The following is a 22,175-nucleotide window of genomic DNA, read 5'->3' on the forward strand; positions in this document are numbered from 1 at the left end:
TTCTGACTTCAATCGGTTAATCTTGTATCCTGAACAAACGTGATAATCAGACAAAATCCTCATTCGACAGAGCAGGGACACTTCCAAATTCTGCAGCACCAACAAAAGATCCATCTGCATATAGCCATGCCTTTTGCACAACACCCCAACAACTAACACCTTGTAAATCCTGTTTGTTTTTGATGCTAATTGCTAGTGGTTCAATCGCTAAAATGAACAGCAGAGGATAAAAAGGACAACCCTGATGCGTACCCCGTCTCAAACAAAAAGGCTCTGATATCACCCCATTAGTCTTAACGCCAGCTGTCGGGCTTGCATATAGAAGAGTAACCCAAGAAATAAAATCATCACCTAGATTCATCCTCCTCAGAACCGAATACAAGTAATCCCAACTAACTCTGTCGAAAGCTTTCTCCACATCAAGGGAAAGGACAGCGGCATCCCAGTCCATTCTATCCTCAATTTCCATGGTAATTATCAATCTCCTGATATTACTTGATGTACGCCTATTTTTCATGAAACCAGATTGTTCCTCAGTGATCAAAGTAGGCATGAACTGTACCAGACACATGGCAAGAACCTTGGCAAGAATCTTATCAGTATTGATAAGGCTAGTTGGACGATAACTTGCAGGAAGATTACCGTCCTTCCCTTTTTTAAAAAAGACTGAGATAGATGCATGTCTTGTACTTTCAGGCAATAACCCATCCAGTTTGCTAGATACAAACATATCTCTCAAGAGCTCTAAGGCCGAGTTCGGGAGGATCCTATAGAACTCACAAGGGAGCCCATCCGGGCCTGGGGACTTACCCACATTCAGCTGCGAAATTGCACTCTTGATCTCATCAATCGTTATCATAACACCAAGAAGATCTCGTTCTGTATCCTGAATCCTAGGCAAATCCAAATTGCCGAAGGAGTCCTCCCCCCTACCAGTAATACCAGCCTCATTGCTATACAGATTCTCGTAAAAGTCACGAAAAATGTAGTTAATTTTCTTGGGATCAAATGTGATTCTACCCTCCCTGTCAATCATAGAAGCAATTGCTGACTCTGACACCCTTTTCTTCAACCTGTATGCCAGCCATATGTCACAACGCTCACCCTTTTCAAAATAAGTACATCTAGAGAAGAAGAAACCACGCTCTGCCCTTAGCGACAAAAAGTCCTCCATTTCTTTTTTGAGTTTTTTCAAAGTTGTTAATTTGACCGAGTCAGTCGGATCAAGCATCAAATCCCGAGAAATCTCACCAATACGTAGGTCAAGATCCTGATTCCGTTTACTACTAGACAGCCCTAAACAGACACCACGCATACAGCATTTAAAGGCTTCCCACGTGTTCGCCACACTCATTTCATCTGAGAGGTTCTCCATAACAAAATAGTGTGCTTCCGAAACAATCCGTTCCAATATATCATCATCCAACAAGATAGAGGTGTTCAGTTTCCATGAGAAAGTCCTATCACTCCGAAATTTAAGTCCTAAATGCATCACAATAGGGGCATGATGACTCAATAAAATTTGACCAATATCACTGGAGACAACACCCTCTGACACATTCCCACCAGTAAAAATCATGTCAAGTCTAGAAAACACACCAGGAGCACTAGAAAAGAAACTGTATTGACGCTTATCTATGTTCTCCAGACACCAAGTACCTTTCAAATTGTGTTCCTCCAAGAGCGATCCAAGCGCCCGATGATGAAGATCACAGCGTGTCACCCACCTGACCTGACTTCTATCTAGCATAGGATCAACCACAGTGTTAAAGTCCCCCCCAGGAATGATATTAGAATTATTGAAATCTAAAAGGGTCTGCGCAACCATTCTAAAAAAGGAGCCATCATCCACTGTAGGAGCATACACATTGCACAGCATCAACAATTCCCCCTGAATCTCAACCAACAAGGCAATCATCCTACCATACTTATCCGCCTGCTCCCTTAAAATTTTAATAGGTAGCTTCTTCCGAAACAAAATGGTAACGCCCCGTGACCTTGAAGAAAAGGAAGAGCCATAAGCGGAACCAACCCACTCCTTTTCCAACCTAGAAATTTCATCCTCCAAAATATGAGTCTCCTGTAAGAAGCAGATGTCGGCGTGCATGTCCTGTAACATGTGAAACACTTTCTTTTTCTTCAGTAAATTATTTACCCCATTCACATTCCAAGAGACAAAACAGAGATCATTGACTGACCCAATTGAACGTGAAGTCATCATTACACCAGTAAGGTCAAAATCATAAAAAGCAGGATCAGTAGAAAAACAATAATGCTTCAAAGTTACCATTAAAAAAAAAAAAATACAAGAAAAATTGCTTAACTGAAACCCAAACCAACAAGGACAACCCACAAGAACCCCGAAAGCCCCCATTCCCCAATAAAAGTGTATAAACATTTGGTATGTAACTAGGCACAAGTTAAAACATCAAAGCTGCAGTATGTCATAACTGAACTGTTATACAACCATCACAATCCCACAACACCTAGAGAAAGTATAAGGCGAGCCCCTGTTCCACAATCAAAAACGGACCACCTCAGAAAGCTGAAAACCTGCAAAAATAAAAAAATATTAAAAATAAAAAACAATAAACAATTGCAGTGGAAATCCGTGTTCATGAGGGATAAAGAGTAGTGAATAAACTCCCAGCGCATTCCAGTCAAAAGGGGACAAATCCAGTATTTTCCAAATGCTCAAGGTGAGCCGGTTCCAGATCAACACTCTCACATGGTGTTCCGGGAAATTACCACATCCTGCCAAGGCTGAGCGAAACATCCAAAATACCCAACATGGGAAATGCCCCATCCTTTACCAGGAAACGCAACACTCAAGGCCTCAGTCTGCCTGGCCCCAGCACCGGCATTCGTAATTTGAAATTCGTTTCCATTGTGAGTTGTAAGTCAGCGTTAGATGAAGGCCCATTCTGTAGCTTCCGCCTGCATGACAAGAACGACAAGCACTCGGCCCCACTTTCTGTCGTATGGACGCCAATAGCATCTCCCTGCCAGCCCCCTTTTCTCTCTCTCCCCAGCTGCTGGACATATCTTTTAATGGCGCACTGATTGGAGGCCTGCCGGCGAATGACCCGTTCCACTTGTAGTTTCTCCATGAAGTCTGCCCACAACCACAGCCTACCGCTTAATACAGCGATGTACGTAGGGTAGATTTTGCACCACACCACATGCAGGCTCCAACAGAGGTGTGGCAGGCTCCCACTCGTCCATGAAACGAAATCGTAGACCGCGGACGATATCGCTGGGCCAGATCAGCTGATGGGAGCGGTGTGCGTCGTACGTCACCCCAGAATGGTCCTTTCCTCAAATTAAGCAGGAATCAACACGGAACACCAACCGAGGCCGTAATGTAGAATCTTAAGTAAGTCATAAGCGCAACGTAACATATTGAATGCTCACAGTGAAGATGAAGTTCTAGAGCATTATTTAAAACTCGGCAATGTTAACTGCCAACCCTTAGCGGCGCCATTTTAAGCATACGAAAACATACTGCAAACATTGTTCAAAAACGATAAAAGGGACATGAAAAAACAAAACATGGCCCATGGAGGGGGTATCGGGGAATGGGGGAGGCACAAGCAAATCCAAGTTTAGTCACTGATAAGAGCAGGCACAGGAAGACCCCTCTTATATGTCTCCAACCATTCAATAGCCTGCCCAGGGTCTGAAGTGCTTTTATCACCATCAGGAAATACAATAGTAAAGACATTATTTCTATTGGGAAAGGCCCGCAGAGTGAGCTGCCTGGCCAAGTCTTTAGCACCTCCAAATGATCTTCTCAGGAGCAGAATTTCCTTAGGATAGTCAAGGTAAATAAAAACAGATTTACCTTTGAAAGAGGCATTCCCAGCCATCCTCGCAGCCTTCACCAAGCATTCCTTTGACCTTTGATTCAAAAAGGAAATCAAAACATGCCTCGCTTTGCCACCCTGGTGTTTTCCAATTCTAAAAATATTATCAATGTCTTCCATCTTGATTGTAGTACAGTGAAAACTTTCCTTAAAAACCTGAAAAACCAGGGAAGGCAAGTCCTCATCATCTCCAGCAGAATCCTCCACTCCAACCAATCTGATGTTTCTAGCCCTGATCCTCAACTCCAAATCCAAGCGTTGTTCTTTTTCCTTCTTCAAGTCAGATCTCAGATTATTGTATGCCTGGAAGCTGCCAGCAATTTCAGAGCTCATAGTCACAGATGATTTTTCCAAGTCTGTGACTCTGCCATCCAGTTGACCAGTTTTCAAATTAAGCTCAGCCATAGTCAGCTTGATATCATTCACATCTTGGGCCACCTGAAGAATGATTTTGTAGACATCCTGAATACTCGGGGTATCATCCATCTCAGGAACCTGTTTGGGTTTCTTTGAGGCAGGATTTTCTGCTTCTCCAATCTTTTTCTTGGAATTCATATCAATATCTTGTAAATATCTTCAGGGAGAGGTCCAGAGCAGTTGAGTTAAGCTGCTACTCCACTGACAGCCATTCTAGAATCCCATATCTCAACTTTCTGCTTCTGGCAGACAACAGAGAGACCTTGATAAATCATGCACAGTGGGTAAGAGATGTCCTGATGGCCTTAGGATTTCTGATCAATCAGGAGAAGTCAGATATGACCCCAACCAGGAGACTAGATTTCTTAGGCTTCATGGTGGACACGAGGAAAGCGACGCTGGAGTTGCCAGCAAGGAAGATGCAGGATATCAAGAGGGAGATACGGGCGTGCCTCCACAAGGATGTAGTCTCCCTCGGACTCTAGCGAAAGTGGTAGGGCTTTTGGCATGTTCCATTCAGGCCATTTTCCCAGGGCTGCTACACTACATGGCTCTCCAGAGGCTGAAGATCAGGCATCTTCAGCCTACAGGGTCGAATACAGAATAACAATGGTGGCTACAGAACATGAAAGCGTGGAACCGGCATGCCATTTTCAGAGACAGGCCAGACCTGGTCATAGAATCAGGCACCAGCAGGGAAGGCTGGGGAGCCAGGGACTTCACCCTAGAGACAGGAGACAAGTGGGCCCCAGAAGAACTATATCTGCATATAAATTGTCTGGAACTGTTAGCTGGTTCCTTCGCAATCAAGGCATTTACAAAAGACAGAGCAAACGGCTGCATTCTCCTAAAGATGGACAATATATCAGCAGTTCGGTACATAAACCATTTAGGAGGGACAAAGTCCAGGCTCCTTGCAGAGCTAGCGAAAGAGTTCTGGCATTTCTGCCTACAGTCAGGAAAATCAGTGACGGCAGAGTGCCTACCTGGGGCACGCAATTTCGTGGCAGACTGGAATTCCCATTATCTGACAGACTCAAGTATGGTTTCCAGCTCTGATGGAACTTTCCTTGGATTTTCCGCTGACCCTCCCATCGGAGACACACCTGCTCATGGACCCAACTGGGTTTGTTTCATCCTCTGAGAGTGAAAGGTAGGATCCCGTTGATGGCTTGCAGGGTTTTGGGAGAAGATGGGCTATGACAGGCATTTCGAGCCACGCTGCCCAATTTATCTTAGTCTCATGGGCCCCTTCCATGCGCAGGAGCTATAACGCGGCATGGAGCAAGTGGAAGCACTGCTGCAAAAGAGGTATTCCTGTCGTTTCTGCTCCTGTAGTTTCCATCCTTAATTTTCTGGTCTCTTTCATAGAGGATAGCAAGGCTTTCAGGATTGTGGGAATCTTTAGATCAGCGATATCGGCGGGATACGTGGCATTGAACAGTTCTTCTTTGGAAGATCATCGGGCGGTGATTAGACTCATGAAGCGAGTGAAGTTTCGGGTTTCCCCCCGAACCCTCCCAATACGCACACTTATGCAATGTAAACATGGTTATGCGGTTCAGGCGGACTGGCAAGTGTAAAAAATCAAATGATTTTTCCCCAGAATCAGGGAGAAAAAACAGCGATCCAACAGCAAAGCCCTGAAAACATATGCACAATTCCACCTCCTCTCACTAGGGGAATTCAGATATATGTACTTTTGTGAAATGAAACCCCTCCCAAACCCTGCAAATCATTGAGATGAGGAGACTGCCTCTTTAGGAAAGAATGAAGTCTCAAAACCTGAATGATAGTCCTTCCTTTGTTTCCATAGATAGGACCAACTATGTAAGAGAAGGACTAGGATGTGTGTTGTTGGTTGAAGAAGTTGGTAGCAGAAGTCGAGGCTGCTGTGGAGGTGGTATTCAGGAACACCTGAGTGATTGGAGAGGCAAAGGAAGAAGTAGTAGTTATGGCAGGAGGTGCAGTGAAACCAGCTTGCAAAGCAGGCAAAATGAGGACAACTGGCACTTAAAGACAAATGGTGCCCAGAGAGAGTCAGACACTAGAGCACAAAGCAGGGGACAAGAGCGACCCACAGAGAGCTGGAGAAAAGCCAGGGGAAGCTGCTGGGAAGCTGTGAGACGTCCCGTGGAAACTGTGAACCAGGAAAGCTGCCGAGGGAAACATCAGGGGAGTTTTAGGCAAGGGAGCAATTGCTGTGAATACATGACCCTAAGCTGGGAAGTGTCCAGGCAGAAATATCACAGAGAAGAGGAACCGGGCCTGCGGCTGTGTCAAAAGAGAATGATGAACAGGAAGCCCAGTGAGTGTTACAGTTTCAACAATTCTTGAAGCCTGTGACCGTGAGCGAACAGCGAAACCTTTCCATTTATTAAATGCCGGTCAAAGAAACACATTGTATATAACCGCTCTGAAAGATATTGAATTTGTACCTGGCGAGGGACAATCAGATTGTTACACGCAATCTGATTGGCCCTCACTGGGGCTTACCTGACGCAGAATCCCTTGAATGTTCATATCCCCGGCGAGGGGGTGTGGCAGCCCCTCAGTCAATGAGGAGGCTCAGAACGGGGTAATCATCCTCCCCGCTGCCATCCTCCCCCGCTAGGGATTCAGGTAAGTGTTTTCTCCCCCATCGCCCACCTTCCCAACAAACCTCTCCCCGCCTTCCCAACCCCATTTACCTACTTTTTGCTCCTTTTTCGAGCAAAGGCTTTTTCATTGTAACTATGGGCCCCGGGGCATTACCTGACTCAGTAATGCCCCTGCAGCGAGGGGGGTATTGCTTAAGTGAAGCTGTGTGTGCTTGCGGAGTGAAACCAGAAAATCCTTGAAACTGAAAGGAAGTGATTTAAAGGCACAGTTCCACTTTACAAAAGAGATCAAGGCATTCTGGAACTTGAAGTACCTTAATACATAGTATTTTGTGAAACCTTTTTTTATTTATTTTTTATTTGAAATTCAATATCCTGTCTCCTCCTCAATGATACTAAGAGAGCATTAGTATTAAAAAAGGGAATAGGAGCCCTAATTAATGAGACTGTGTTACCAATGTGGGGGAGAAGACAAGGGAAGGGGAGTGTCCCCCTGACATATTGGAGTTTACTATCCTGACGGAAAGGATAAGACCCGGGAAGGGGAGTGTCCCCCTGGCAAACAATAACTATTTTGAAGACATTAAAATACAAAAAGTTACCATATTGCTGCAGGATGGTAGCTAACTATTGTGTTATTTTTTCCCACCCCCTTTATAATTTAAATAAAGATATTCAGAAGCATTCGCCCTGTGTCTGCTAATCCTTCTGTCTCTGGAATCTCACACCAGCAAATAAGTATCTCTCAATCACACAACTCTCAGGGAAGTTAGCAATGCTATTGTGTCTGGTGTCATGTAGGACAGTCTCAGAAGTCGGAGCATTAGAGATAGATAGGAAGATATACAGTCCACAGGGTGTTGCCTTCACCTTAGCGAAAAGGACCAAGACTTACTCAACTTCCGTTTCGTACCCTTATCTACACGAACAACCTCAGCTGTGTGTGGTGGCTTGTAATCACCAGTACAAAGCCAGGACAACGGCAATCCATCCGGCGGGTTGACGCAGCTGCTGATTGCTCGCAGGAAACTGTTAAGGATTTCAATCAGGCGGCACACACCTTGGTCTCAGCCTAGAGTGTAGCGCACAATTGAGATGCCTTTCTCTTTATTTTATGCAAATTCAATTTGAGATGGTACACAATTAATTAATGTGTGGCTAAATTATAATATACATATCTTTTATCACAATAGCAGGTATGTTATATCACTGGCAATCACAAGGCAATGGATCAGCAAAAGGCATACAATTTGAAAATGAGTGGAAAGTTTAGAGCATGCTGCAGCCAAATGACACGTTGGAAAACTTGCAATTTTCTCAATTCTCGCTTTAAATTACCCAAATGGTTTTTAATAAAAACAAGTTAAATACTCTGATTTGGGCTGGGGAATAGATATATATCACAGGGACGATATAGAGGTGAAAATAGGTCTCTAGCTGGTGAATCGAGAGAGATTTGGAAGGTAAAGTGAGGTTCGTTTTTAGGAAAATAGAGCAGTTAAAAGTGATAAATTCAGTTTTGAAAGAAAGGAAAATGTTACTTACACTACATTATCTATGCTATATTGTTAAAGAGGAACACAGTAAGCTCCAAGGTTGATTTGTGAGGTCAGCCTTGTCACCCCAGTGCTCAACCTCCGCAATAAAATGTATGGACATTAGTTTGCTTACTTCAAATATAACTAAGGGCTTATAATTTACACCAGACAAAATTGAAAAGAGATGGCGCTAGCACTTCAACATTAAGGACAGGATACAAGGATAATTCTAACAGTTTCAACAAGTTACCAGGGGATAAATATGACTACTTGGAGAGTGGGATAAGGACAAAGGCAAGACAAGATAGGCTATGTGTTTCTATGGGGTGGGGATTATACTCACAGTCCACTTTTTAGTTTTGGGATTTTTGCACAGTAAACAGGTTCTGGTCACCACACAGCGGCGTGCCTGTCAAAAGTCAGCTGGGCATGGTCTGGTCACTGGGTAGCGAACAGCTGGGCAATTCTGGTCACTGGATGGCACAGGTACCGCTGGATGCAGTTAGCAGGCTTGCAGTAAGTGGGCAGCAAGCCGGTCTGATTTCAGGATGCAAAAGGTACCACAGCTCTCCCCTTTATAATAGGAGATTAGTGGGTTGAGTCTGGATCAATGGCCTTGCTGGGAATAGGATCAGCAATGCTTTGCCCTTGCAGTGGGGTCTGAAATCTGGCAGGAGGAATGCGGAAGATCAGGAACGCAGGAGCAGTACATTCAGGAACAGTGTGTCTAGAGTCCGGTCATGAACTCTTATTTATAATGCATAGTGACATCATAGAAGTATATGGCTGGGCAGGCTTAGCTAAACATACCTCTAAACCACTGGATTGGTCAGGTCGTGATAGTCCCCGCCTCGCTCTCAGCTCGTTGGATTTCAAGGGCAGGATGTCAGATTTATGATGCGAGTTTTACAATGTTCAAAAACCTCCCACGGTTACTTTAGCTAAAATCCGATTTTGCCACAAATGGTACATTTATACAGTTGAAGGCTCTTTGCAAATTACATAAACAGGTTACATATTTTATGCAGACCATTGTAGTCCAACTCTGCAATATGCGAGACATTGTTTTGTACATTTAATAATCTTTGGTCATTTTCAGTGTGAAATGTTCAGCCTAAAATTCTGACACTTTACACGTGCGTATATACTATCATGGGGCCTATTTCTGATAATTATTAACATTCCATCATGTGTCCCTTCCCAATGATGCACATTCTTCTGATGTTCATGTTCCGAACATGCTATTGACAGCCAAGACCTCTTATTTGAAAGCCACAAAAATCACATTTAAACTACTACATTTTTACATTCTTGCCAAGTCCTGTTGCAAAGATAACCGTCTTCAAAGTTTCTTAATAAAATAGTCTTTTGAAACAAATGGGCATCCTTTGTCCTACACTGGCCCATTTTTTTCTTTTCAGCTACCACCAACTGTCACTTCCCCAAATGGAGGATGGGTTTTTCCCAGCTTGATTGAAGGTTTATTGCCCCTTCTCCACTTCGCACATCCGCATCCTGGAAATTCCGTTGCAGATGGCTCAGCCCAGACTAGATTCTGTCCAACCTAGTAATCATCACTGGGGTGTTAGTATCTACTGAGAGGGGCCCTTTTGTTTCTGTCATCCTCTCAGCAGAAAACTGTCTTGGGCTGATTCCTCCCCCCATGCAGCCACTGAAGTTTGATTTAATTGTATTTATTTTTGTTCTGAATTGGAAGAAAACCTGCTGTATAGAACCATTTCATACATTGTATTTTCACAGTACAATCCCCTTTCATATTGCTAGGCAAGAAGAAGTTTTTGTTCAACGTAGTACTCTGCATCAAACCTTTTTCTTCTTTAGTTTGCAAAGCCCATTTTTACACATTTGTGGTGCAAGCTGCTAGCACTTCAAATTCAGTTTTTGACTTTACATCTCAAATCCCCCACACTGTTTTGCAGCTATAGTAATTTTCTTTTAGGTGCAGTTTATTTGAACCACCTATGCACTGAAATTGACATAGCCCAGAGCTGGAGCTTCTTTGAATTACTGATCATTGTCACTTTGTAACTTAAAAGTGAAACGTTTTCCCGTGCGGCAGAAAATGAAGTTTCTTTGTTGATTTTTCTCAGATTTGGTTTAATTCAGGGGTCATGCTTCATTTTACTGAAGCACAATTGGGATATGAATGGGCATGGCAGGGCTTTATTAATAACAGTAGTTTGAGGAAGAACAGATAAAAATAGTGTCACAGCAGCATCATTTTAAGATAAAATACCCCCTTTTCAAAGAGGACTTCGGGCTGGCAGCAAAGCAGCGCTGCTTTTTCACTCTATTTCTTTTGTGTATGGAAGAACACAATGGCAGGCTTCCTCAGCGTGCCCCCCTTGTTCCACCCTGCCCAATATGTGCTTGGCAAGATGGTGCAGTCATCTTTTTGTCACTGCAAAACGCAGTTTTGAGGCCATGGTGCTCACAGGAGCAAGCACAGCCATTTTGTTGGTGACTGCAGATGCGCAGCTTGGGGAGGTGGGGAAGTACTGCTGAGTGGGTAAATATATCCCATAAAACCTTTCAAAGCAGTTGCTTCGGCCACTATAGCGAGGTGGGTACGCGAGATCAGTCAGCAAGCGGGTATTGATTTGGCTGGGTTCGGGGCCCACTCCGTGAGAGGAGCAATGGCGTCCAAAGCCTTCACGGCAGGCATGGCACTCATAGACATCTTGCAAGCAGCAGACTGATTGAGCGACAGTGCGTTTAAGACCTTTTATTTCAAGCCAGTCTAGTTGGTGGCTGAAGCGGTTGTGCAGAGCTATGAACAAGCATAATGCTTGAATCCGGTCTTGACATAGAATGAAGATTAGTTAGGCTTACAGCACTGGGATTCTTGATTCTATTAAAGACACAGAGGTGAGCATTACTCGCCCCACCGGCGCATGCACTGTAATGTATCTTTGTACTAACGCTTTACTTTTACCTCTCTGGGAAACAAGGCAGTGCATTCTCCATCCTGAACAGTGTTCTTTCTGATTTGACAGGAGATGATCAGAAAAATGGCTTTGAGATAACGAACACGAGGAAGGATCGCAGGACTTTGCTTTGGGAAAAAGAAGCTAGTTTGCGTTGGAAGGTTCGAACCCAAGATGTTTTGTCCAGACCGTTGTTGACTTTCCAGTTGGTTGTTGCAGTTACGATGTAAACGGACCAGTTCAGAGCATCCAAAGAAGAGGAGGAGCCATAGGCAGGAAGTAGCTGGAGGGCTACAGACACGGGAAGTGTGACGGATTACAGAAATGTATCAGAAGATAAGGAAATCTAGTTTAAAAAAAAAGAACATTTTATTCAATTTCTCTTTAAATGTTGAAACTGCTGAAGGGTAAATTAAAGAAGTTGAAGCATAATGGCCGCCCTCCATGTCTTTAATAGAATCAAGACTCCCAATGCTGTAAGCATAGGTAATCTTCATTGTTCCATTAGATCGATTTTTTTTACGCATATGGTAACATATGACAAATTGAAATCTTTGTGTTATTGCCACACTGAATTTTTTCTCTCCCCGCAGGAGAGGATTTTTAGTATTTCCTATAAATGCTTTGCGCAATGGGAACCTTGGACTAATCAGGCTGGTATACTTGCTACCCACATGAATGGCATCTAAACCAGATGTTACCTCTGTATAAATGGCTCAAGGCCTCTTTTAAACATACAATTATAGCTCATTGTAAACGAGATCTCCAGACTGATATGGATATCTTAATTTCATATCTGGCTAAACTCTCAGTGAGTATGAATGAGAAGAAAACACTTACAGAATAAAAATGAAATTATAGTTTTTGTTGAGTTTTTGAGTTATCTTCTGGTGAAGATAGTTTACTTCACTTGTAGTGGTCATGTTGCAAGCATTCTGGCACGCTTTTGCCACATGGATTAGACAAATATAAACAAATAGATTTGCTTGTGTTGCCCAAGGGCGGTCAGAAACCTTGAGATTCCTGCAGAAGCTGCAGACCCTCTAGAGTGTCTAGCACACAGCCCTATTAACTTCAGGCTATGCATTCTTTGCTCCCAAGGGAATGCGGAAGTGGACTAAATAACAAATCAGCATCTCGTCTACTGCTTTCTTGAAGAAGGGACCTGCAATGAGAGAAACAATACACAATTACAACTCTTATCACTTCTTGGAACTCCCAATACTTGGTCCCTTTCAATGGATTGCTTTCCCATGCAGATTCCTCATCATATAGATTGGTATCCCTTCCAGTGTCAGCTGCTCAGAAAACCTTTCGACAGGGGGGCGTAGTGCATCTCGATTCAGTCGTCGATCCATTTTGACTCGACCTGGTGTTCACCAGCCCAGCCCCAGACATGACATTGGTCATCGTACATATGCTACATCACTATGCCCCTGTACCTCAGTTGCTTTTTCCCATGCGCTCAGCACATAGTTCTAAGAACGAACCTTGTGAGAGAAATATTTCGCTGCGAATGTTCACTTATTTACAAAATTGAAATTCGTTGAGCTTTGCAGTATGTCCACTCCCAAGATGTCTGGATTCAAGAGGTGCAAAGATTGCAACTCTAAGTTGTTACTAACTGACCCAGACAGTCACAGATCTTGCCAAAAGATGAGGTTGTTGTGGGAGTGGGTGGCAAAGCTCACATTGGGGTGCCCACCTTCGAAATCGCTTGCCCGATCGACCGGCAGAGCAGGAGACGGAGAGCCCCACCCCAAAGAAGGAGTACAGGCACCTAAAGAAATAAAAAAAGAGGCCAATCATCGTCTTCCTCATCTCATATGAAGAAGCATCATCATCGACGCAGGCATGTCTCAGACTCTTCAGAGGAGTGGGGTTAGTCCCACTCGGGCTCAGGTACATCAAGTGCCAAGTGGCAAGTCTTTAAGGAGCAAATGTTCTAGGTGATTAAGTCAGCCACTACAGTGACGGTTCAAACCTCGATGCAGCAATCCAAGGCGGTCCCAGGTACGCCCAGTGTTTCAGGTGTCGAGGAGACCGAGTTCGGTACAGCGCCTTTGGGCTCGATGGCGACCGTTGCTAAGTTGACGATACCACCAAAGCCACAGTATCGATGCTGTCAATGTCAATCGAGTGGTCGTTTGGCCACGAGGTGAGGTCATCGTTCTTCGAAATGATGCAATCAATTTTCGATGATGACAGGGTTCAGGGGCCTCCCGACTGGGAGTCGGTGCCGGGAGGGTCAGGCCTCACTCTAGCAGAAGGTCTGCAAGATGCCAGTGGCTTAGACACTTTGCCTGACCTTGAGACACAGCAGACTAACCCTTATGGGCATGCAAATGCCCAGTATTGGAGAACGGTGAACAGGGTGGTGGATGCTCTAGGCTTGTGTGCCTCAGTAAAGCCACTGTCAGCCTACAAGCTGACTGATATCCTAGATAGAGGCCAGCAGACAGAAAGAGCACTACTGTTTAATGTGGCCATTGTAAACCCCATTGCCTCAGTGTGGCAAAGACCGTGCTCTGCCCCTCTAGTGGATTCCGAGCTCATGAAGAAATATAAACCTGCAAGGGGGGAGAAGGGGTCTACTCTATCATTCGACCCACCCTACGCCAGCAGGGTTAGTGGTTCAGACAGACACTATTAATACAAGGCAGTCCACGTCCACCTGAAATTTACTGGCTGATAGAGAGTCAAAAAAGTATGTGTAGAGGAGCAGCTGAATGCCTCTGCAGGAAGTCCCACCCCCATTCTTCCTAAATGTTGGAAACCAAAACAATGAAAGTGAATGTTGGAAAATGTATGAATTATTGTTTACTTTGTAGATGAATGTAGAACATTGATGATTAATTGTTGAAAATTGAGAAATAACGAAATCAAATTCAGATAAACTTCCAAATTATAAATCGAAACATTGAATTGGAGCGCATGATCTGAATAACTGGAGTCTTTTATGTTGGAAACCGGAACTTGTGACATGCACGCCACCAGTGATGGTGCCTATTCCACGGAGACTCTTCGAGAAAAGGTATCCATTGAGAAGACCCTATATTATGTACCCCCATAGACATGATAATCTCTTGGAGGAGATCCCTGAAGGAATATGAAGATGAGAGAAAAGAGGCTGGTGACGTCACAGGAAATGGGAGTGACACACTGAGAAGAGTGGTCGAAGAAGATGCATAGACCGTATAGAATCTGATGATGAAGTAAAGAATTGAGTAAACTTTCATATGCAGAATGAAGATTGCACATGTGAAGAGCGCTGCAGAAAATGTAAGCCATTTTATAACTGTGCAGATGAAGCAACGCAGGTAGACTAAGTGATCTTAAAGGCTAGCTATACGTAGTGAATAGCCTGCAGGCGGTACCGCCCTTATATAGAATTCTGGACATCGGTGTCACATATGTAGTAAGCTCAGACCCGTGAAGAAAGAAGGTTCGTAAAGCTGTGTCGCAGCAAGAAAGCAGCTGAAGATCGAGGAAAGGCCTGAAATAGCTGTCTGACCGGATGTCAAAGATATGATATGGTATTTGTAACGTGCCTATACACAAGTGTTTCAAGGCGCGAAAGGATGGCGCGGCCAAGAACCGGTTACCCTTGAAGAACAGTGAACGTGAGAAGCCGAATCAGCCCTTGTTAAGGTGCATGAAAGAACACCATGAATGCCAAATTTTTTAATTCAAGTCAATTAAATGCTGCAAAACATGCCGAAATACAGTCTCTGGTCACGTGAGTCAAGGATGGAAATAAGATTTGGGTATGCAGACCTGTACTATGATAAGAGTGTGCCTATACTCCCTTTTATTCTCAGGAGCGAGGATACTTTACAAGGACAAGTTCAAAGACTATCTGAATGGCAGACGGCATGAGCGATGAGAGATGTTGTGCTAATTGTGTGGGGAGAGACTGTCAAATCCACCCACTGACACCTGGGGTACCGTGCTGCTAGTGAGCCGAATGTTCCAGAAGGGTACAAGCGTGCCAACCAATAGTAGAGGGCCAAATAACAAAGGGCTTTATAGTTTGAGAGCCAATGATATACCGTGTATCTAGTAACTGATAAAGATGACTTGCACTAGGGGTGGGCATAAGTTGTTCAACTGACTGTAGAGACCCAATCACAACCCAACCCCTTATAGAAAGTATACTTAGATGTTCCACTTAAGCCAACCACAACCCCCCATAGGTTTTTCTTATTTGCCACGTAGTATGATGTCACGTATGACATGTGTTTGCTATAAAATAATTGTTTGTCATGAAATACGTTTAGAGAATGCTTTGCAACGTCTGTTGATTTCTCCCTGTTTTAGCCAATTGAAAATAAAACCGTTGGGAGAGACTTTTTGCTAACTTCCTTAGTCTGTCTTATTATTTGGTGTAAGAGTTATTCTGCATACCATCCTGAGTATGACGTGTTACAATTACAATACAATGGTCAGGTGAGGTCAGGCAATTACTGACCATCACACACACCTGACTTCCATTACACATGGATTAAAAGTGGAACAAGAGAGCCTAGCCTGAGCGAGGCAAAGCACACGAAGAAACAGCAGTTTCGTGACGGCAGCTGAGCAAGAGAGGAAAGACGGCAAAACCGAAGGAGGGAAATTCCCTTGACCTTTTCGACAAGGAACCGTTACTTTCCAGAGAGCTCGAAAATAAAAAGCGTAAGGAAACGAGGCCGAAAAACCCTGCATTGTGTGTCAGAGATACGCAGGGCCCTACTATGTCAATAATTAAGGTGGGGAGAATCGCCAGCTGCTGTGGTACAGTCCTTGGCTCCGACAACAAAGCCGCTTCAGTGACAGCAACACAACCAGTGAGTTCGGAAGACCCATACAAGATCGGTCTGTGTTGAAGCCAAGGTTGCAAGCTGCAACATTGTATGGCGAGCGCTGGTACGAACATTGTTAAAAGGCGTGTTATAAGAGATGCAAGTGAAGTTGAACTGCTGATGCGTGATTGAACTGTAAAGCAAGCTACAATACCTTTGACGGAGTAGTCCGGCACACCGTGGGTGCTCAATCGAAGGTCTCTGTAAGTTATCCAGCTCAGAAGTGGAAAAAGTAGATACATTTGGTCCGAGCACGGCGGAGGGAGACCAATTGAAAGACAACAAATAAATGTGAATCAGTGGTACTGCGATGAGTCAAGCAAAATCCTGCGCACAATCAAAAATCTTTGATTTTGACGAAGTACAGAAAGTTTTGAAAAGTACATGAGTTTGGTCCGAACCCGGCAGAGGGAGACCAATTGAACATTTTGTGTTAAAGTGGGTCTGAGCCCGGCAGAGGGGTGCCTGGGGTGAACTGAAAATCACTTGAGAAGTTGTATAAGTGAAAATCCTGAGAGGAAAGGAACTTTAATGTTTTGTCATGTTGCATCAGGCCCTCTGAAATAACAGACTTTGAATGGCAAAGAGACCTTAGCACAGAAGGCCCTGATGTTGAAGTCTTGAACTGCATCCCCATGCAAGAGAAGCCAGACACTGTGCTCAGTTCGGGTGTGCCACCTTATCCCATGCAGAAAATGTGGTGGTGGGAAGCCAACGGCTTGAATATCGTGACATATCGGAGGTATCAATTGGCACTTTACTCACAAACCCAGACAGAGCTAAATTTAAAATCTATCAAACTGACTGGATCCTAACAAGAGACCTTTGTTTGCAGCATAAAGATGGAGATGGTCTAAGGTTTCCACACAAAAAAACTTGAACCTTAGCACCCTATTTGATGCTTTCATCCACCCCAAAATATCATCTTGGTATCCTCCGCCTGAGGTTTAATTTATGGATCACAAGGGATATACAAGTCAGACGCAATCTCTTACCACCCACAAGCAATTTTTGTCGCTTTTGCATGACTTCTGATGCTCGCGAAACATTAATTAATTTGGTCACTGAATGTGTGTGCCTCTTCGTGGTCAACGAGAAACACACTTTTCAAAATATTGCAAATATCTAGGTAACCTGGATCCTTGAGACTGCTGGACAATTATTTTAAACTCGTCTTGTACAGCACTCCCAATTGCCACTGTTAATTTTCTGAATTGCTTGACGCTAGAATCTGCACTTTGTTAGACTTAATAGTCTAAAAATGTACTTTTATGAATGACATCTAATTGTCTTGTGTTATTTCTTTTTTGCTGTTTTTACTATATTGAATTGCTTTTGGTTGTTTTTTAATGATTGTCTTGATGAATTGTTTTATATTTGAAAGTTTGATTAAATTAAGCCAAATAAATAAATAAATATCGTGACATATAATTTCTTGAACACTTTTCTTTTGCATAACATTGTTTCCCACACTATTTGTATTTAGAAGTAAGGATTGACAATAGGTTTATTAGTATAGGACCTTTTATTCTGACCGATTTGACAAGGACTGCATTATTATTATTTGATGGTCGTAGCTTGCTCACATCTCTAGATTTAGGATTAGATAGGCATTTTTCAAGCCCAATTTAAATTCAATAAACACCCTTGAACTGTGATCTTTTGGGACTGTCTTACTGTTTGATACCATGCCTTCCTTACATTCCCCACTGCTTGCGCCGGCCTCCTTGCTGCTTTTGCTCTCTCTCTCGCACGCCCTCTCCCTGTGTTGCTGTTTTCTTCTCCCTTCATGCACCTGCAGCCCTGCAACAGGGTGCAGGTGTGCTTCAATTAAGTTTGCCTGACCCTGGTTAAGGGGTCATTCCTGACCCTCACAGCTCCTAACAGGCATCTTCCTTGTCCCATTGCCAGAGTGGTAAAAGAGCATAGTCTTCATTGTTCTTGGTTGCCTCTTCTTCGTCCCAGTACTGTCAAATGTCATTTGGGGAGAAATGAGGGGAACTGGCTCATAACAGCTCATGAAAGTTGGGGAAAGGTTGAGTTGCTTCTGAATAGGGAAAAAGGGATACCATGTCTGGCCCACAGGCATCTCACTCCCAGTCCCCAAGAACCCTCCACCCAGGTGTTCCTTCCACGCTTCTCTGCCTCCAGGGTTGGGATCCAATAGAGATGGCCTTTCCCTGACCCCATGCGCAGAGTGTCCAAGGTGGTTAGGAATGAGAATACCCTCAGGGTTCTCAGAAAGGATATAGAAGAAGTAGAAACTTTAGAACATCTGATGGGTTGTCCATATCTACATGCAAAGCGTGCCATGCATTTTTCTTGCTTTATCAATACTTTTGGATCAATGTCGACCTGCAAAATTTGGAGTAGAATCATAAGTAAGAATGAAATCTCTTTATGCGTAGCCACTTTTAACTATATATTGGATATTGTAGAAATTAAATAGAAACATGTCATGAGATTACTGTATCTATGAAGGTTTACATGTATTTTGTATTATTGAGATATATATATTTTATTACTTTTTGCTGGTTTTAGTAATATGAAAGGTTTAATTAAACCACACAATAACAAAAAGTTAAGCAAAAGAAAGCAAAACTACAAACAAATAACTCTACCTATTCTCCCTAACCCTGTTTACCAACCCTTTAATTAGATCCTCTTTGGCCACTTGGGTAACTGACAGGGACCCAAAAAAATACTCTTGTGAGTGTTGATAAGGGTACTTTTTACAGGTGGACATGTCTACAGGGCAGACATGCCTCTGAAATTATGTCAGTGTTGTCCTGGTTTGAGGGTTCCCAGGCCTCCTTCCATTTATATTTGGTGGGGTAAACTTTGGAATGTGTCGGCCATGGATAAACCTACTGCACTTGCACCAGGGGATATTCATAATGTACATCAGCATGACTACTATGAGAAACCAGAAAGTGGCTCACCCACTAGTCCCTGCGGATCTCTCTCCCAGGTGGCCTGGGCACGGTCATCACCTTTTGGTTCCAGACTGTGGGGGTGGACCTACGCGGGAGGATCACCTGGGTGAGGGATCCTCAGGGGGTGGAAGTGGGATGCCGGATGGTGAGACGCAGTGCCCCCTTCTTTCCTGGAACACCTTTACCCCATCCTATCAGATAGAATACATAGGAACTCTACCCCCCCCACCCTTTTCCTTCACAAACACTTTTACACGGACGGCCCACTCTGGGAGAAAACACACTAACATCCGAGCAATATACATGATATGTCCCAGTACAATGGTCAGGTGAGGTCAGGTAATTACTGACCACCATCACTCACACCTAACTTCCGCTAAGCTTCTCCACACGGATAAAAGGCAGAGCACGAAAGCACACTCTGAACGAGGCAAAGCACACAAGCAAACGGCAGTTTCGAGATGGCAGCTGAATGAGAGAAGAAAGACAGCAAAACAGGAGAGGATCACAAGGAGGGATGTTCCTTGACCTTTCCGACACAAAACCGTTACTTTCGCGAGCCCTTGAGATTCGAAAAGCATAAGACCAGGAAACCAGGCTAAAGAATCCTGTATTGTGTGTTGGAGATACCCAGGGCCCTCCCGCGTCACTGATCAAGGCGGGCAGAAGCAGCAGCCACTGTGGTACTGTCCTTGGCTCCAAGAACAAAGCAGCGTCAGTGAAATCAACACAGCCGGTGAGTTAGGGAAACGGATACAAGACCAGTCTGTGTTGAAGCCAAGGTTGCAAGCAGCAACATTGTATGGTGAGCACTGGAATGAGCATTGTTAAAACGCGTTTGATAAAAGACGGAAGTAAAAGCTGAACTGCTGATCAGTGTTTCAACTTTGAAAAGCAAGATACAATGCCATTGACAGAGTGGTCCGGTACCGTGTGGGTGCTCAATCGAAGATCTCTGTAAGGTACCCAGCTGACAAGTGGCAGAAGGGAAAGTTAAACGGTTGTATTAAGAAAAGAACAAAGAATTGTGAATCAAAGTGGTCCTGCGACGGGTCAAGCAAAAATCACGTGCAGTCAAAAGTCTTCAATTTTGATACATTAAAGAAAGTTTGGAAAATTGGATAAATTTGGTCCGAGTTTGGCGGAGAGAGACCAATTGAAGGTTTTGTGTTAGTGGGTCTGAGCCTGGACCGAGGGGAATCCGGAGTGAACAGTGAATCACCAGAGAAGTTGTACATATGAGAATCCTGAGGAGAAAGGAACTTTGAATGTTTGTCGCACCAATCCCTCTGAAATAAGAAACTTTGAATGGCAAATAGACTTTGGCACAGAAGGCCCTGATACTGAGATTTTGAACTGCATCCTTGCTAAGCTCAAGTGTGCTGTCTTGACCCGTGCTGAAAGCGTGGGGAAGGGAAGCGAACGGCTCAACTATCCTGACATATCATTTCTTGAACACTTTTCTTTTAGATAACATTGTTTTCAAAACCATTTGTATTTAGAAGTAAGGATTGGCAATAGATTTATTAGCATATGCCCTTTTATTTTGACAAAACGCCACTAGGACTGCGTTATTTTTTGATGGTCTTAGATTGCTCCCATCTTTAGATTTAGGATTAGATTGGCGTTTCTGAAACCCAACTGACGTTCAATAAACACCCATGGTCACTTGCTCCTGTCTTACTGTTTGATACCATGCCTTCCTTACACTACCCATTATAGAATTTGTTCAAGAATCAAATGATCTGACTGTTTTTCATGTTCCAAAGCGTTTGAAATTGTTTTCTTTTTTGGGACTTGGTCTCATGGAGATCTCTTTGAGTTTGAGGGACAGGGAGTAATGATGAAGTGAATTGGTGTGGGAGGCCTTTGCTAAAATTATATTGATGGGTTATAATTTGGATGCCGGGGATTGAGGTGAGATAGATCTACTTTATGTTGACCTGACTTATCAATACATGTATTCCTTTTTCAGATTCTCATCAAATCGTTGGTTGTACTACAAGAGATTCCAAGCAGCATTTGGCAAAAGAAACAATCTGCATGTGCTGACAGTATATTACATATGACTGCATGCACAGTCTATTATATGGCCAAGGTAGGCTTGTTTTTTTTTATCTCTTAACATCACATATCCAGAGAGACTAAAAGGATACAAACACAAATGTACGCATATTAATACAAAAATGTGTTTGATGAATATTACTAATTACATGTAAAATAAGTATGTTTTAGCTGAAAGCCATATAACTCGTTGGGTTGGAGGATTGTTGGTTTTTCAGTGCTGAGACTGTGAGGGGTCAGAGATGAGAGACTGACACAAGGTTGTTGTATTCTTGATTAAAGACATTTTTATTAAATAAAAATGGGTTGGAAAAACACCTGTCTAGCACTATTCTATAGAGGAACTTCTCTACCTAGAAACTGAAACTAAGGATCTGTTTGTGTCAGGATGTCAGTAACTGAAAATCCATCCCTGTGTCCAAAACAATCTATTCTGACCCTCTCACTTATTAACAAACATTAAAAGGTGCAAGGAAAAGTCTTTAACTTGATATTATAAAAAGTGTTCAAAACCAAAAGTGTAAGAATGACTCCAATCAAAATGTTCTTCAAGATAAAGATCCTTGGATCCAGAAGGGGGGTCCCCTTCCCTTGGATTCTTAAACAGGATGGCAACATGTCTCTTTAGCTAGCAGTACCTTTGTGTCTTCACTGGACTTGTTCAACCAAAATGTTCTGTCCAATCAAAAAGGTTCTGTAACAGTCTTTCTGTAAAAAATGATTGTAACTTTGCAGATTACCTGGTATAGTCCCCTACCAGGAATCTTTGTTCAATTTTCAGATGCCTGTTGTACTCGCCTGTCAGGAATCTTTGTACAATTACCACTGCCTGGTATACTCGCCTGCCAGGACTTCTTATGTGTTTCACAATTCCTTGATATAACTTCAGCTGCCTGGGGTTTTCACCTGCCAGAGCATTTCCCAGTTCTTTGACATACCACAATAGCATATACCATGTTGTG

At 43.4% G+C, this 22,175-nt stretch overlaps 1 protein-coding gene across 1 annotated transcript in view; it reads left to right on the forward strand.

The window, feature by feature from the left end:
• CFAP54 (cilia and flagella associated protein 54) overlaps positions 1 to 22,175 on the forward strand; it is a 3,669,934-nt gene that overhangs the window by 1,782,622 nt on the left and 1,865,137 nt on the right. The window contains exon 27 of the mRNA XM_069629416.1: positions 21,125 to 21,247. Coding sequence (XP_069485517.1) covers positions 21,125 to 21,247 — 123 coding nt within the window. The remainder of the gene's footprint in view (positions 1 to 21,124; positions 21,248 to 22,175) is intronic.

The sequence above is a fragment of the Ambystoma mexicanum genome, chromosome 12 (assembly GCF_040938575.1).
Source record: "Ambystoma mexicanum isolate Mex_15411 chromosome 12, UKY_AmexF1_1, whole genome shotgun sequence".
NCBI classification, from domain to species: domain Eukaryota; kingdom Metazoa; phylum Chordata; class Amphibia; order Caudata; family Ambystomatidae; genus Ambystoma; species Ambystoma mexicanum.